This window comes from Furipterus horrens, unplaced genomic scaffold (genome assembly GCF_987537825.1).
Source record: "Furipterus horrens unplaced genomic scaffold, mFurHor1.1.pri manual_scaffold_3, whole genome shotgun sequence".
Classification (NCBI taxonomy): domain Eukaryota; kingdom Metazoa; phylum Chordata; class Mammalia; order Chiroptera; family Furipteridae; genus Furipterus; species Furipterus horrens.
In genome coordinates this window covers 3,314,937-3,332,170 of record NW_028327173.1, presented here as the reverse complement: position 1 = coordinate 3,332,170, position 17,234 = coordinate 3,314,937, and the positions used below count along the sequence as shown (strand labels likewise).

Sequence of the window (17,234 nt, the reverse complement as noted above, 5' to 3'; positions counted from 1 at the left end):
TGCTCTTCGCTGCCTGAGCGCTGCCTGCCCACAGATGTAACTGCTGCCAGGGTCTGAGGTCCTTTCCACACTGGAAGGGAAGAGTCCCATCCTTTGGAGGCACCCAGACCTGGTGGCCTCAGGTTCCCCACTCTGGGAAGCTCCGAGGGCCTCTGCAGTGACGGCCCAGCACGCCGGGGTGTGGTGGCGGTGCCATGGAGCACAGCGCTGCCTTCCTCCTGATACCGAATGCACCCTCGCTGTCTGGAACTCATTAGGGAATTTAATCTGTGAGACTTCAGGTGATGTTTTCCTTATAAGAGTCCTGCAGCTCTAGACGAGTTGCTAAACGAAGGGAATAGTGCTGAGGTCTCTCCGGAGACCGTGACCTGGGGAAGGACCAGGGCGCAGGCTGAGTGGCCGTGGCGGTGAGCCTCACTGGGACCTGGCACTAGCGGGTGTGAAAACTCACCCCAGTTTTGGGCAAGCCCTGGGCCGCATGCACACACCCAGTTAGCGCCTCGGCTCTGCGTGCGTCCTCACTGCCGGGGTCCCTAACTGTGCTCTCGCTCCACTCTGCTGCGTCCTCACTCCCGGGGTCCCTAACTGTGCTCTCGCTCGGCTCTGTCGCAGGTCGTGGAGAGGAGGAGGACTCCCGCCGAGATCAGAGAGGAGTTTGAGCGGCTGCAGAGAGAGCGGGAAGAGAGGAGGCTGCAGCAGCGAACCAACCCCAAGGTGAGCCGCCCGCCTGCCGTGGCGGGGCCGCTGGGCCGGGAGACCGGTCGGAATCACTCGGTGCTGGTGGTGTCAGAAAGTGTCCGTGCAGAACTGGGCCGGGCCCGTGCCCCTCACGGAAGCCAAGGAGACTCCCGAGCAAAAGCGCAGGGTCGCTCTCAGACGTTTCCTCTGGTTTTCTGCCCAAAGCCTCGACGTGTGGAAATCTGTTAGAGCGCAGTGGCAGGCAGGGACAGCCCCCGGGGGACACACCGAGGCAGTGGGATAGGGAGAGCGGGGTGAGGCAGAGGGTTGGGGACATTTCCAAACTGTGTGAAGGGGGCCAGGCCCGTCATCCCCAGACGGTGGTGCGTGAACACCAACCACCAGGCTGTTTTGGTGGTGACAAGGTGACCCTCTCACTCGACCAAGTCCCTGATGGAGGTTAAGTCTGTAATCAGTGATGCTCTGGAGTCTGGGAGTTACTCTGCAGTCTTGCATGTGGTATCATTTGCCTCTGATTTGGTGGAGAAGCACACTGTCCTGGGTGCGTGCCCCCGCCCTGTGCAAATAGGCTCCCTCGGTTAGTCCGAGCTGCCAGTTGTTCTAAATGACTGATTGAACGTGGCCCAGCATTTAATCAGGGCGCTAGGCAGCCGGGCTCTTCCAGTGTGGCTGGGCTGCCTCGGAGGCTGCCTGAACGTCTTCTGAAAGTTCTTCTTTTTTTTTTTTTTTAATTTTCAGACAGAGGGGAAGGGAGGGCAAAAGAGAGGGAGAGAAACATTGGTTGGTTGCCTCTAGCACGCCCCCAGCTGGGGACCTGGCCCGCAACCCAGGCATGTGTCGTGACCGGGAATCGATCCTGTGACCTTTCAGTTCGCTAGCTGGCACTCAGTCTTCTGAGCCACACCAGCCAGGGCCTGAAAATCTTCTAAAGAAAAGAACAGATGTTAGCTTACAGCTGGGAAACACGATAATAGGAACTTCTGATCAAATACACTCTGGAAAGTGGAAGACCCACACAGCATTTAAAGGACTGGATATTAAAGAACCTCCCATCTATTTGAATCTGACACTTCCGAGCCTGTTTGTGCATGCCGGCACCCCTCCATTCCAGGCCCGCCCGCCCCCCCCCCCACCTCCGCCCCCCAGCAGATGATGGCTTCAGTGGTCCGCAGCTGTCTTTTGGTCAGACGGAGGCAGGGAATGGAATCACTGGTCACACCAACTCAGGGAGTAGGCGGTAATTAGGGTTGAAAATCTCCCAGGCACCCTGAGCTCTAGTGGGTTCCCTTCCTGGCTCTCCCAGCTGGTGCAAGGGCAGGTCTGGTTTGAAAGGTCAGCACTGGCCGGTGGAGGTGAGGGTAAGGAGACAGAAGTGAGCCTGGCCTGAGCAGACTATGGCTCTGGGGTCTTTGCTGTGCTGGCTGGGATGTCGCTGTATTTGGAGCAATGAAGGGGAAAAAGAGCGTCCCAGCAGCCTGAGCCTGTGATGAAGTCACCATCTGGGTATGCCCAGAGACGGCTCATTGGGACTCCGTGGAGATGTGTCTCCGGGCCACATTCGGTGGCATGAGGGAGTACAGCTGTGACCACTGCAAACCAGCACGTAAGATATGGTAGAATCCCAGTACTAGGGCCTTCCATAAACTGCTTCCAAGTAAGTAAGGCATTTTATAACCAGAAATACTGAGTGATAACCAGATGCTGGCTCTGCAGCATTTCCTTTTTAATAGAAGGGGGAGGGAGAGAGAAGGAAAGAGAAACATCCGTGTGTGGTTGCCTGTCGTGCACCCCCAGCTGGGGACCTGGCCTACAGCCCGGGCGTGTGCCCTGACTGGGAATCAAACCGGCGACCCTTTGGTTCACAGGCCGGCACTCAGTCCACTGAGCCACAGCAGCCAGGGCGACTCTTGCGGCATTTTGAGGAGAGGTTTTGAACTGGACCTTTTATTCCATTTCTGAGTGTTTTGCTTTTCAAGATGAGTGGAAAGGTCGAGAACATTCTTATCCCACAAAGAAAGCGGTGATCTCCTCTATTAAGAAGACCACAGGGAGAAGGACCCTTTTGGTGACCATCGGGCTCAGCACTGGCCTGCCCCCCAGGCTCCCAGAAAGGACGACAGCTCGCAGGGTAGCAGCAGACGAGATGACATTTGTGATACTGCCATCTGACACCGGGGTGGATGTTCCTCTCCATTTTCACCAACAAGAGACTGTTGGCAGGGATGTTCAGTGGGATGTCTGTGCCAGGAACAGGCAAAAAGGTCAAGTGGGGAAAAGCGTAGGTCAGAAATCTGACTTGGCAGTGAACATAGGACAGAGCAAACTGACTGATGGATAGTTTTCTCGTTTCCAAAAATGAGAATATCTGTCCTAACTACCACACCAGGTTGTTAGATGGTTGGGGGGGGGGGGGGAAGTAGAGAAAATCAAGCCTGCTGAATAAACGCAGAGGGGTACTAGACCCAGGGGAGGTTAAGAACTGAGTTTTGTCCCGGTGTTCCATTCCACACCGCTCGGGAGGCGCTGGGCTTGGCTGGGCGCGCCCTCGGCCTGCAGCGGCTGGGCTCGGGTGGCCTCCGTCGGCGGGGTTCTCCAGCAGCCCTCTGGCAGCGCCAGCGGCCTCCTCCTGGGGCCGAGGCCTGGTGCCCTTTCGGCCTGGCCAGCCACCCGTAGGTCTTGGCGTGTCGGAAATGAGCTTTGGATAGCACTGTGGGACCCAGAAGGCTGAGTGTGGAACACACACACGTGCACACAGGCATGCGCACACGCATGCTAGAGGCAATGAGGCAGAGCTTTCTACTTGGAGTCAAGGGCCCAGGGTTGGGGATCAGGCCCCGCCCCCCGGTTCTGTGCCCTGGGTCAGGTCACTTCTCCAGCCTTCACCCCACTTCTCCCTTGGTGGAATGGGAGGTTTGCCATGAGGCCCACAGTGTGGGGTCAGAAGACCCCAAGTCCCCAGGGTCCTTAGTTTAATTGCCTCTGATTTCTGCCTTTGCTGTGTGGGAATAAATTCCTATGTATTTCCTGCTGGAAAGGGATCGTAGGGTCTCCAGGGCCGTACACACTGAGCTGGTGGCGGGGGAGGGAACTGTGGCTGGACAGATGGCATGGTTCCTCGGCACCCTCCAGGGCTGTGTGCCCAGAATCGGATCAGACCGCCCTGGCCTTCCTCCCTCTGTCTCTAAGATCTCTGCTTTATTGGCATAATCCATCTACATTTCTTGCCTTTTAGAGGCAAAGATCATACAGTAGGGTTGCTCGGTGCTGTCTTCATTCATATCGATTATTTCAGTTCCTTCTTTGGTAATACCCGTAAATCTTAACTCGTGGTGGGTGGCAGCCGCTGTGAGAGTCTTTGGAGATGAGGGATCCCAGGCAGACCTGTGGGACTTTGTTGCTGCCTCGTCAGCGAATTCATCCAGAGCCGCTGTGAGGCAGAGCCTTTAGTTGGGGATCATTTGGGCAAGTGTCTGTGAGGGTGTAGCCTGCTTTCCTTCTTGACCCTGTTAGGTAACAGTTCCATGGCGACGGCTGCAGTGTTACCTGGCCCACCCCGTTATCCTCCACCATTAAAGACGTGCACATGAACTCCCCGGCAAGACATCCTTTCTCATTTCAGAAAGGCCCTCTGATCGGCGTGATTCCTGTAATAGCTTAAAGGCACAATTCAGCATTATCAGGAAAAAAATTAAATAATGTATCAAGGAAGACATATAACTATAAAAACATGTTTAAATCCCAAAATGTTTTCATAAAGATGTGTGAGTGCATGACTCAGTTATTTTTAAAGGAGTTGCTTTGGTTGCCGGGGCTAATGATTAGGGCCCTCGGAAGGAGCCTGCAGTTAGGACATCAGCCTCCCCCTTGGCAACAATGCTGATGTCACAGCTGGACTCCACTTGGCTGGCGGGGTCCTCGTGTGGAAGAGGAGCGGTCTGACCCCACGCGCTTGGTGTGGTCGATGGCAGGAAGGGCCGTTTGCCGTATGCAGTGACGGGCTGCTGTTGAAATGGAAGGAATTGGGACGTTGTCATGTGAGCACAAGGAATCAAGTGCTGTTACGTGAAGCGGAGGGCATCTCTGGAGGAGACAAGAGCTGGCTGGCTGTGGAAGGCACCGAGAAAGAGGACTGTCCCCCTCCATCCTGTCAGCAGCGTCACCTGTAAACGAGGTGTCAGAATTAAAGGTGACCTCGTACACAGGGGCACGTGGGGGCCACTGGACGGGCAGCAGATGGCACTGAGTTGGGAGACACCCTCTCCGGTCTGAGTTTGGTCCCCTAGCTGGGGACCGCAGGTTCCGACGCTGGTCTCAGGACCAGTCCGTGGGGACCGTGGACTCGGTGGCTATCCTAAGGCGAGCGGGTCCACGTCGCCTCTCAGTGTCGTGGCCTCTCTTGGTGGCGTTTTCAGTTAGTAAATAGCAGCCATTGAGATCGCATTTGACAGAAATGTCTCATCACCCTTATGGCCAGATAGCGATGCGCAAACATGGGCATGATTCAGAACCGAACCTTCCTGGCTGGAGAACCACTGGTTCTACTCAGAGGGGCGAGGGACGCATCGTTTCCAGCCTGGTGGGCGCCTCTCACCCTGCGGGAGGGGCTCTAACCCGGCGCGCTCAGAATTTGAGTGATGTGCATGAAGACGTGTTTGTCATACTGAGAGGTGGCCCAGGGCGGAAGGGCAAAACCACGGTTCTGGGGCCCCAGTGAACTAGAACGGAGGGCTGGCCTGCGGTGAGGAGAGGGCAGGCGGGGCAGTGGTCGTGGGACCAGCAGCAGAGGGGACCGGCAGGGAGGAGGCTTTGGCTCCACGCAGGCAGGCTCTGGGGCTTCGCGGTCACCGCGCTTTTATCTGCCCCCCCCCTCGCCCCCGCAGACTTCCGACCGTGTCCTCACTGCACGGGAGGACTGTGTACAGAACTGGCCATCATTGCTCTTCTTACACCGAGCGCAGAGGTAGGCGCCTTAGAGCGAGCGCAGCAGCTGGAGCCTGCCACCCGTTCTTGTCCAGCCCGTGAGCTCAGGTTGGGTCTTCCCACATTTTCAGTGATTGTTAATAAATCAAAAGGAGAATGAGGTTTTGTGACACCCAAAGGTGAAATGAAGTCCAGCTTGCCGTGTCGGTAAATAAGGTCGTGTTAGAGCCCCGCCGAGCTGGCCTGCCTGCATGGTTACGGCCTGTGGCGCCGTGCGCCCCACTCACACTCTGCATTTCTCAGCAAAATAGCCTGGCATTTCTCACATGGATTTTAGCAATTATGTATGGCACTCAAAGGGTTAAAAGTATATTATCTCGTAAGAGAAAACAAATTATAAGTTGCCACCAAACCCCTCTTCGGTGTGTAGAGAAGACCCTCTTTGGTTCTGGAGCTGTGACCAGCCCATTTTCAAAGGGTACTTATTGAAATGGAGGAAGAGCAGGGGCTGCCGTCCGAACCCCTGTCGAAAATATGACAGATGTGTCCTTGTACCCTCAGAACGGCCTGCCCGGCCCCTCTCTGGGCGGTCGGCTCCCTGTGCACGCAGCCTCTCTGGGGCTAGCCGGTCCTGTCCCACCAGCGCGGGTCAGCGCCAAAGGCTGGCGAGTCTCGGAAGTCAGTGGCTCGTTAGTGTTCGGATGCTCTGTCCTTGTTTAAAGAAATGACAGAACGGTTGAAAAGTGATGACCTGAGCAATATTTTTAAACTTCTAAAGGCTATTCTACCCTCTGGTAAAAATAGGTTGATATTCGGTCCAGCGTTAACATAAATACCATTTTCAAAGTTCTTTTCAATGGGAAAAGGAAAGGAAATAAAACCCTATTTTTACATTCTATAAGTTTTAGTCAATACAATTAGACAAATAATAAAAATATAAATATTAGAAGAGCCATCAGTATTTGCGTGTGATATGATCGCCAGTCTTTAAAGAACCCACCGAAAACTAACGGGGCTGATGCGGTCAGTGAGGCGGCCGGTCACAAAGTGCACCCACGTGAATCAGTAGTTCCTGCCGTTGGTACCGCTGCCAAGTGAGCCTGCAACACTCAGGTCACACCAGGTCACTTGGCCCGAAAAGCTCCGGTGACTTTGCCATCATTGGTTGTAGGCCAGCGTCCTCAGAGTGACCTACAGACGAGGTTACCACGTAACTCACCGTCCAAACCGGGACATTTTGAGAGCAAAAGGGGGTGCTTAAAATAATTAAAACCATATAATTTTTTGGAATATTGATGGGCCAACACTGGTTTCATTATATTGGAGAATCAAAGAAAGGTTTATTCAAAACGATTTTCAGGCCCTGGCTGGGTAGCTCAGTTGGTTGGAGTGCTGCTGTCCCAGTGCGCCAAGGTCGCGGGTTCTGTCCCCAGTCAGGGCACAGGCAAGAATCAAGCAGCGAACACATCAGTCAGTACGTGGACCAGCACAGCGGTGTCTCTCTCTCTCTCTCTCTCACTTCCTCTCTTCCTGTCCCCCCTTTCTCTCTAAAATTAATCAGTAAATACTATTTTCAAAACTAAAATATTTCTTGGAGCATTTTCTTAATTATTTGAGATTTTGTTTTGGGGCCTATTCTCAGTTTGGCCCAAATAAACTCTTAAAAAACTAAAAAAAATTAAATATTCCTTTCACTTGTACCTGTGCACACTAAAACAATTTTTTTTTGTATTATGTGAATATTAAAAGTAGAAACAACAAAAAAAAGAAAAGTAAAAACAATATTTTAAATCGCAAAAGCAGCCTGTTGATTCTGACGTGTGGGTCCGCACTGAGCAGTGTCACGTGCTCTGGTGGCCCACTGCCGCGTGGCCGTCCGCTCGGGACCGGGGTCTTCGCTCTCACGGCTCTGCGAGCGGACTGCGCTCCGCTGGCCAGTTCTCCCATGGAGCCTCCTCTGGTGGGTGCGTCCCTGGGCAGCTGGCCCTTGTGTTGACAACGGCACCTGTGCTCACTGTCTCCTCCGTCTGCCTCGTCTGGGCGACCGGCACGCTGAGGGTGGCCTCCCCCTCGCTGGCTTGGGCTTCCTCACACCTGAACAGCCCCAGGGTCCTCGGGGTGTCACGTATGGGCTGGCTTCCCCAGAGCGCGTGTTCCGGACGCCTCTGCAACGTCTGCACCATCACATCCACGGAACGCCGTGGGGCAGGAGCACGTCCCCGGGCCAGCGCAGCGTCAAGGAGAGGCCCTGCCAGCGGGATGCCCGCCCGCGGGACTCCTGGGAGGCCGCCTGCGGGTTCTGACCTCACTGTCCCTGCCGGTTTTCTGAAGAACGTATTTGTTCATTCTGAGGGGTGGGGAGAGGGAGAAGAACTTCCATGTGAGAGAAACTTTGATCGGCTGCCTCTCACATGCCCTCAGGGAGACCTGGCCCGCAGCCCAGGCCTGTGCCCTGACCGGGAATCGAACCAGCAACCCTTTGGTTCGAGGGGAGGTGCCCAGCCCACTGAGGCACTCCAGGCAGGGCTGAAGAAAGGGTATTGAAAGCCTTTTTCTTTCACAAAACTGCCTACCATCTTCATAAAAGTTGCATTTATATTTAGTAAGTTTGATGTTTCTGACGTTTAATTGATTCTTCTCTGTATATCACAGTGTTCTTAACTGAGAAAGTACTGTTTCGATTCTAAATTTCTCCATTTAGAACGTCTAGTCTGGCCCATGTATTTTCCCAGGCGTTGTCTTTCTGCCTCCACTCAGAGTATTTTTCGCTGACAAGTCTCTTATAACTGTCTTTAGGACCTTTTGAATGCCTCATCAAATTTAGATGCCACAAAACTCGGCCTTTTCAATTTCATTCCATTCTAGGACAGAATATAAATTTAATTAAAAATGACAGCTCCACCAGAAGAGTCTTGCCCAAAATTTAAATATTCCCTAATGCCACCACAGAATTTCAGGATGAAATAAACTGAGCTCTGATCGTTCTATTTGTTCAGGCTCTCCCCCAGGAGATGAGTTTCAGAGTATTCTCAGTTGCGCGCTTTATGTTCGGTGATTGCAGTTTCTTACACATTTTTAAAGCTGCAGGGTTTGCGGTGCTTGGATGTAAGAGGACCTCCGCGAGGATCAGGCACTCCTCGTTTGCAGGGCCCGCCAGGCTGCCCCTCCTCTTGTGTTCAGACTCAGCTTCACGGAAATCCTCCTGTTACTTCGAATCGGCAGAAATACTGGTGGAGTCTAACCGCTGCAGCGTCCTTTCCCGTAGGTGGGCTGGCACGGCTTGTCCGGACACAATCGTACATCAGTGCGCTGGCGCTCACTCTAGGAACTTCCTGATCCGTGGGGCTCCTGATTCAGTGAAAACGTTTTTACCGCGACACTGTACCGCACCAAACTTGGTGTCTGCGTAGCACCACAGAAAGCCTTGCACGCAGCGTGGAGCTGTTTGGCCAAGTTGACCACAGCCTGTCGCCCTCAGCAAAGCCAGGGGGCATCAGGGTTGACTTGGCTGATCTGTCCCGAGCGTCTGGCTGGCGCTGGTGGGCACTGGCATCCCTCGCCAGCGGTCAGGAGAGCCTCCTGCTCACAGACCAGCCAGATCAGCTCTTCCTCTCTCCTCCGTGCGTTACAGACCTCAGAATGGAAACATGACTGAAAGTAACAAAGAGGGGCTACCATTGGATCTAAAGGAAGTCATTTTTACAGTTATGTGTGAATGCACCGCAGGGCTGCTCACTGCAGCTGTGTGCTCTTAAAAGAACAACTGAACATTGAAGAAGATGCTAGAGCTTCTTTAGCAAATCTAAGACTTGATTTTCAGCCCTGACTGGGCAGCTCAGTGTTTAGCACATCCCAGTGCAGTAAGGTTGCGGGTTCGATCCCCGGTCAGGGCACACACAAGAAGCCTCCAAGGACTGTGTGAATAAGTGGAACGACAGATCAGTGTTTCTCTCTGTTCCTTTTTCTCTCTCGACGTGACTTTCATATGTTTGCAGTTGGCGCTACAGATGGTCAGTGTTGAAAAACATTCAAGTTGTAAAAGTTCATTAACTTTGTAGGGAAATGAAAATGTAGTACTTTTTTTTTAACCTACTGTTTATTTAGTCCCATTGCTGCCTAAAAGGGTTCGTCAGAAAGAAAGCTTTGCAGTCCCCGCCCCTGAAAGGGAGGCCTGTAGGGGTCTAGCAGGAGTCACCCGACTTGTCCCACCGTCTCTTTTTGTGTGTCCTGTGAGCTAAAGATGTCCCTTACGTTTTTAAGTGCTCGAAAACAATTAAAAGAAGAATAAGGTTTTGAAATGTGAAAATTATATGAAAATCAGTTTTCGGGATCAATGAGTGAAGTTCTTCGGGAGCACAGGCCCCGTCACTGAGGAGTGATCTGGCCGTTGTCCCTGTGACAGCAACAGAAACAGCATGGTTCACAGCACCTAAAAAGGTCTTTTAAATCTTTATTTATTGATTTGAGAGAGAGAGAGAGAAACGTTAACTTGTTCCACTTACGGATGCATCATTGGTTGGTTCTTGCATGTGCCCTGAGGAAGTTGAGCCCACAACCTTGGCGTACGGGGACAACCCTCTAACCAGCTGAGCCTGGGCCGGAACCTTGACCGTGGCTATCACAGCGCAGCGCCCCCATGATGTACACACTCAATGACAAAGCAGTGGCGAGGGTGTGCAGACTGCTGTCATGGGGTCCGCAGGCCAGCCCACCTCTGCTTGCCACGCCTGTTCTCACACACCTCACGTTTCCCGTGGACGTAGCTGACCGGTAGCTGGACAGCTTTATATGCACCACAGGCCAAGGCGCTGGCCACCTGCCTGATGCACCAAATGGGCAGCACACCTGACCTCTCCCGCCACCGGCAGACGGGGAGGAGTGCGGTGTCGAGCCCCGGATCACCGAGCACCTGCGCGCAGGTCCTGGGATGGGAGGGGCCGTGCACTTCACCTGGAAAGAGATGGGAGAAGAGCCCTTGTCACCTCCTAGAGCCACCACACCTCTCACAGCGTCATGTGAGTTGGTGGCAGGTGCTCGAAGTACAAGGTGAAGGCCTGTCCACCAAAGCCACTCTGGCTTCTCAGTGTAGGGCACCTTTGGGTGACACCACTGATGGTGATAATACTTGGTTTAAAACTGGAAATCTGGTGTCATTGCTCTCCCGGCCTAGATGAGAGGGTTAGACTGGTGCTGTCCCCAAACCTCCCTGTGCGCAGCTCCCCCCGAGGTCCTCGTCGGCCTTCTCGCTCTGCTCCAGCCCCTTGGCCTGCTTGCGCCTCTGGGTACCCGCAGGCTCATCCCTAGTTCCCTCACGTGTCTGATCTGTGGGAATTCACTGACTTGTATGCTTCAGATGGGTGCAGTTTATATTATTTGTAAATTAAATCTTGTTTCTAAAAATGGGCTGCAGAGAATGTAATAAAAATATGTGTGGTCATGGTTTTACATGTTAGATTAAGATACATGTCCATTTGAAAAGTTAAGAAAATAATAAACATAGATTTTCTGAGCAAGGAGTATTTTTATCAGTCAGAATGTAGGGCTCTGTTTCTCAAAACTTAATTCTCAAATTAATTTTAGCGGGCGGAACAACTTTTCAGTCTCCCACTTCTTCATAATTTATTTTGTTTGTACTTCTTTGCCTTGGAAGGTATTTTTATGTTTTAAACAGTCTTAAGGTAGTTTTGTGATGAAAGAACATGAACAGGAAAGTGATTAATCCGCACAACTAGTTTCACGGTTGTCGTGTATGTCCATGGGTTACATCCGGAGACCTGGTTTAAAGCCCTGAAATGGGTCCTGTCCGGCATGTCCTTCACCTGCAGCATGACGGGTTTTCTGACCCAAGGTCAGTGGCGCCCTGCTGTCACTCGGTCTGAGCCGTGGCCTTCAGGCTCTGCGGGCTGGTGGTGGCGTCCTGCCTGGACCCAGCGGCCCGCGCCCCTGCTGACGGCAGTGTGTCATCTCGTTGCACAGACACCTCTGCAGTGCTGACCACCTGTTTCTCTGCCCCAGGGGACCATCAGCGTTGGCATCGATGCCACCGACCTCTTTGATCGCTATGAGGAGGAGTACGAGGATGTGTCCGGAAGTGGCTTTCCGCAGATCGAAATTAACAAGATGCACATATCACAGTCCATCGAGGTACGTACAGCGCGCAGAACCCCCAAGGGCAGCGGGCCAGGGTCGCAAGGCACAGCACACGGCACAGCTAGGGCCAGGGCCCAGGGTTTTTCCCACCCGTGTTTGTGAAGGGGCTCAGAGAGCCACTGGGGGAGGAGCTCCTATCACAGCCTGTGGGCCCCTGCTTTGCCGAGACGTTAGCAGCACGCGTGCCCGGGCCGGGGGCCTTAGCGTCCGAGGGCTGTTTGGATGTAGCAGTGCCTGGCCGTTGCTGAGGCTACAGTGGGTCTCTGCCTCCTCGGCTCATTTATTTTCACGTGTGGCCACCTAGAGCCGGGGGTCCTGGCCCCGTCGGCACCGGCCTGGGAGGGATGCCATGCAGACGGGCGCCATTTGCCCACTTAAGAACCAGCGCTTAGCGCTGTTGTTTCCCCTGGTTTTTTGACATTTGCCCATTAAAGCTTTTACAAAACGTGACCTTGGCAGCGTGTGCAGTTGAAACAGTGAAGGAGGGGAGAGGTGAAGCCATTGAGGCCATTCTGCCTCCTAATGGCCTTAACCGGAACCGCCTGCACGTGGGGCCGTGCTCTTGGGGTGTGTTCAGCAGGCCGCTGCTCTAGCCCTTCCTGTCGCCTTGACTCATTTGTTACCAGCAAGTGTCATTTCCTAGGCACCTCTGACAGCTACAGACACGGCCATCCTGTCCGGAAGCCTCTCAACCCAGAACGGGAACGGAGGGGGTTCCATCAACTTCGCGCTCAGACGGGTCACCTCCGCCAAGGGATGGGGAGAGGTAAGGACGCCGCCGGCCCCCATGCGCTCCGTTGCAAAGCCTTATTTCTGAACAGACACTGGAGGCTGGCCCTCAAAACATGGGCCAGGTACCGGATGTCGGCCTCCACAGGTTAACCCCCAGGAGAAAAATGCCTCATATCTGAGAAGGACGCCCCTCAGTCTGCCGAACGGCCCAGACTTAGGCTAGGACCACCGAGCTTCCCTGGAGCTGCCGACTTCCAGAAATCTGACCCGTAAGGCTGTTCCATTTCCTGCACAGTTCAGGAGGCAGTGCCTCTGTCTCGGTGCCATGGTCCCCTGACTGGCGGTCACTTAACAGCCGGTTCTGCCAAGCAAATTGAGCTGCATCCGGTTCTCACTGATCAGTTGCCCTAAAGCCCCCAGATCGTCACTGAGGCCGCCCGGGCTGGCTGGGCGGCCAGGGCTATGAGCACGGAGGTGCTGACGGGCGGAGCACTGGGCCCCTGAGAGACGCCTCCGGTCACCTGGGAGGCCTGCAGACAGGGAGGCAGAGCAGGAGGGGGTGCTGCTGCAGGAGGAGCCCCACCTGACTGCACAGGGAGGGCGCAGGGGGCCCGTCTCCCCTTGGGGCCTGCGCGGGGGAGCTGAGGAGTGTTTCCTTGAAGGGAGGGGCTCCTTTCTGAGACGGGCCTCACGGGGGCCTGCCTGCTTTGGGTCAGTGGACACGGTGCTCCCCTGGCAGAGGTGAAGGCAAGGCAGTAAGCCTCTCCCAGCCCCTCCTCAGAGCCCTGGCGGAGGCCTGGGGCTAGGAAGCCCACGAAAGGGTCATAGCCAGTCCCGACCGGAGACCCGCCCCCACTGTGAGACAGAACACCTTTAATGCTCTTCCTTTTCCTTTTTTGAACAGTTAGAGTTTGGAGCTGGGGACCTGCAGGGGCCTCTCTTTGGTCTAAAGCTGTTCCGTAATCTCACGCCACGATGGTAAATATAAAGAGATAAACCCTCTTTGACGGTCTTTGCGGATTTAGGAGATCAGAAGCGGCGCGTTCTTCTAGTTGGGCCTGCCCTACAGGCTCCCTGGGGTAGGCTCTCGAGGCTGGCGGGGAGCCAGGCTGGGCCTGAGCAGGGTGCTGGGCACTGCGTGGAGCCTGCATCTGCTCAGTGCTCTGCAGAGGGATCGTGCCGGAGCCTTAAGCCCTGCAGCAGTGACGTCAGACTCCTGTCCTTCTAGAGCAGCAGAGGTGGCTCCGTTTCGGGGGGCGGGAGGCAGGGGGGGGTACCTGTGTGAGCTCAGAGAAAATGCAGCTCAAGGAGGCCTGGGATGGGGGTAGCTCACGTCCCATCAGACATGTGTCCATGCCGGCCACGTTCTACAGATAAGATCAGTTGCTGCCCTTTGGTCTAGTCGTAAAAGAGTCTGCAGGTCCGTCCCACACACAGAGGATGAGGGACATGTTAGGTGGTGGCGTGTCATCTGGGGCAGGAGACCAGCTTGTGAAGGAGAATAGTGGGGGGGGCGGGGGCGGTTCCCTGGGCTCCTGTTGGGGTAGAACCCGGCCTCTCCCGCCTCTGCTCCACGACGCGCATCAGTGGTTCTGGGAAGGGGACAAGGCTTTCTGCTTCTAACCAGAATGTCAGGGGAACGGTGTATCCTCTGTATGTCAGTGTTGCCCTGACCCTGTTTGCTTAGGTTGTCACCTCTGATGCTGGCTGAAAGCGCTGACCCCGGGCCCTCTCAGGAAGGGGCCCGGGACGCCCTAGTTTGAGCAAGCGGAGCAGGTCATTCTGGAGATGGGACACATAAAGAGACATGTCTCTGAGGAGAATCTGCTGGCCGTTTCATCCTGATTGAGCCTCAAAGTGTCTGTCCCTGGAGTGGTCACCTGGGTCTAGGGCTGGCTGGTCGTCCGCTTTTGCAGGTGTGGGGATTTCATCAGTGTCGTTTATCAGACTTGAATGAAGATTTATAAACAAGGACGCTGGTTCATTCATGTGCCGTGCCTGCTCTTAGGGTGCCCTCAGCCCAGGGTCGGGTTCCTTGTGAGTCCAAACTGGGGATGGGAAAGCTGGCAGGTGCAGGGTCAGCCTGGAGGAAGGCAGCAGTGTTCTCCGTCCCCTGCGCAGGGCCTGCCCAGCGAGCATCTCCCCAGCTCTGTCCATCTCCCCAGGGCACGCTGGGTAAAAACGCACGGGATCTCGCTCTTTATATTTTGGTTCTTTAAGTGCCCCTGTGTCACGGTCTTAAAATTCTAGGGGTGGCTTTTACTGTCCTCCTGCCTGCCCCCTGGCCCCAGGAAAGCAGGAAGGCAGCCCCTCGGTGCGGCTTGCAGCTGCGCTGAAGGCGGCGCTGGGTGGGGCCGAGCAGGGTAAGGAGCGCAGGAGCCATTGGGCCCAGGACGCCGTCTGAAGTCTGAGTAAGGAGCGCGTGTGATCGGAGCTGTCCCGTTTGTTACTATTTTAACGGCCAGGGTGACAGCTGCATGACCTGGGAGGAGGAGAAGGGCCCGGATGCAGGCGGCCAGGCGCCTGCTGGGCTGCTGAGGAAAGGCACAGGTTCGCTCACTGTTCAGCGCCTTGAGTCAAGTGGTGTGAATTCCTTTGTTGCTGGAAGGAAATACCCCTTTTAACCAGAAGGTGGGGCTGCCTCCCTGCAAACGGCCTTCAGAGGCCTCTCGGGCATGGCTCGCTGGGTGGCAGGAGCCTGCAGGAGGCTGTGGCCTCGTCGTCGTCGGCGGCGGCGGCGGCGGCAGCCGTCCGTCTCGAGAGACGATGGCGTAGCTTCTTGAGAGTCTATCTGCACCGCCGAGAATGGCTGTGCAGTCCGACTCGGGAGTGACAATCCCTGCCGCACTTGGTACAGGTGAAGGCAGACGGCTGTTGTTGCTGCTGTTGACGCTGCTTCCGCCTCGATCTTTTCTGGACCGCCTCCTCGTTGCGCGCAGCCTCCGCGCGTGACGTACCTTGCCTGACCGCGAGCCTCCAGGCTAGGCGGTCGTCTGCTTGAACTTCCCATGTATTGAGATTGATGGAGCAGGCTGTGGCCTGGACCTTGTTTCTTTGCTGTGCCCACGAGATGCCCTGGGAACTTGGCTCCTGTTGATGTCTGTCGGCCTGTGGGGAAGTTGGCTTCGTTATACGTCCTGTTGCGAAAAGTCACAGGACCTATTGAGACATTGAGGACTTCCTGTCCCAGCTTTTCAAGTGGCTTCAGTCCACCAGAATCCCACGGGCATCTTTTCCTGCCTGGGCCCCACCCGGGAATTCCAGCCGCCTTGGTCTGGGGTAGACTCTGGTCAGTGGGTCTCAGACTCTGCTACACCTCTCGTCACCTGGCAAGCTGTGAACACTGTCACCAGGATGCCCCGGGGCGGGAGCCACAGGCAGTGCTCTCCGGGTTAGCAGGTGCTTCTAGGGTGCGGCCAGCCTAGGGAGCCTCCAGGTGACCCTCACGTGCAGTCGGAGTGGCTGCCCTGGCCGGGCCGCGGACGTGCAGGGCCCTCTGGTCATGGGTGAGGTGGGAATGGGGGCGGGGGGGTGGGGCGACAGGTGAGCAGGGCACTGCTGGACGACTCCACCGAGCCTCCCGCTCTCCGTGCTGGGAGCTGGCGCAGGGGAAAGGGAGGCACGTGCGCAGGCTTCCAGCAGAGAGGACGGGGCCCGGAGCAGCTGGGAGCCTGACGCCATCCAGGACCCTTTCTGTCTGTTCCCCCAGCTTCGTGACGACCAACTGTGCTCTGCAGTTTTCGTCCCGCGGAATCCGGCCCGGCCTCACCACTGTCCTGGCTCGGAACCTGGACAAGAACACCGTGGGCTACTTGCAGTGGCGCTGGGGCATCCAGTCGGCCATGAACACGAGCATCGTCCGGGACACCAAGACCAGCCACTTCACTGTGGCCCTGCAGGTGAGGGCCCCGGGCCCCCTCCCTCGGCCTGCGGCCTGCTCGCCGTGTGCGAGGCTGAGCACCCGCGGGCGCGGTGGGGCAGGTGCTGGTCACTCACGGGCGTGGGAACACCGTTGTCCTCGGGCTCCCTGGGCAGCTGTGTTCAGTCGTCCCAAAGCCACGTGCCTTTTTCGCATCTCCCGGTGGGAGGAGCCTGCAGAGCCAGGGTGGGTCAGCCTGGCAGTCGTGTGCTCGGATGCCTCTGACTGGCAGGGGCACACAGAGCTGCTGCCGGGTGGGAGCGCAGCTTGGTGGTACGGGCTTTTTTTTTTTTAACAAGAAGGCAGAAGGCTGGGTGTTTATGTGCCATCTCCCAGTGTTTAAATATTGGCTACGGATAAATTTTCACACTTTTTGCGGCTGCCAGATGGGGGGCCCTGCCTGGCAGGCCCGGCATGGCGTGCACTCAGAGGCTGGTCGAGGGCGGCACCCGAGGCCACGATGTCACAGGGTCCCGGCCTCCAGCCACGGTCTCCTGCCCTGTCTTCTCAGCTGGGAATCCCTCACTCCTTCGCACTCGTCAGCTACCAGCACAAGTTCCAGGATGACGACCAGACTCGCGTGAAAGGGTCCCTCAAGTAAGTCCTGGCCTGGCTCGCCGGGGAGTGTGCCGACGGGTTTGGAGGGGGTCTCTGGTGGTGGAGCCAGTGGGTGGGAGATGCCCTTTTGTGTTCACCTATAATGTGTGACATTTCTCAGGCACCTGCTACTGAGGGGCAGTGGGATTCACTACTGCGCAGTCCCAAGGGTGGAGGAACTGGGAGTCGAATGGACGAACTGGACCATCGGGGTCCT

General features: G+C 55.6%; 1 protein-coding gene across 1 annotated transcript in view; it reads left to right on the top strand.

Moving 5' to 3' along the window:
• DNAJC11 (DnaJ heat shock protein family (Hsp40) member C11) overlaps nt 1-17,234 on the top strand; it is a 46,949-nt gene that overhangs the window by 23,834 nt on the left and 5,881 nt on the right. The window contains exons 4-9 of the mRNA XM_090268518.1: nt 613-714; nt 11,635-11,763; nt 12,413-12,535; nt 13,406-13,479; nt 16,211-16,400; nt 16,932-17,017. Coding sequence (XP_090124644.1) covers nt 613-714; nt 11,635-11,763; nt 12,413-12,535; nt 13,406-13,479; nt 16,211-16,400; nt 16,932-17,017 — 704 coding nt within the window. The remainder of the gene's footprint in view (nt 1-612; nt 715-11,634; nt 11,764-12,412; nt 12,536-13,405; nt 13,480-16,210; nt 16,401-16,931; nt 17,018-17,234) is intronic.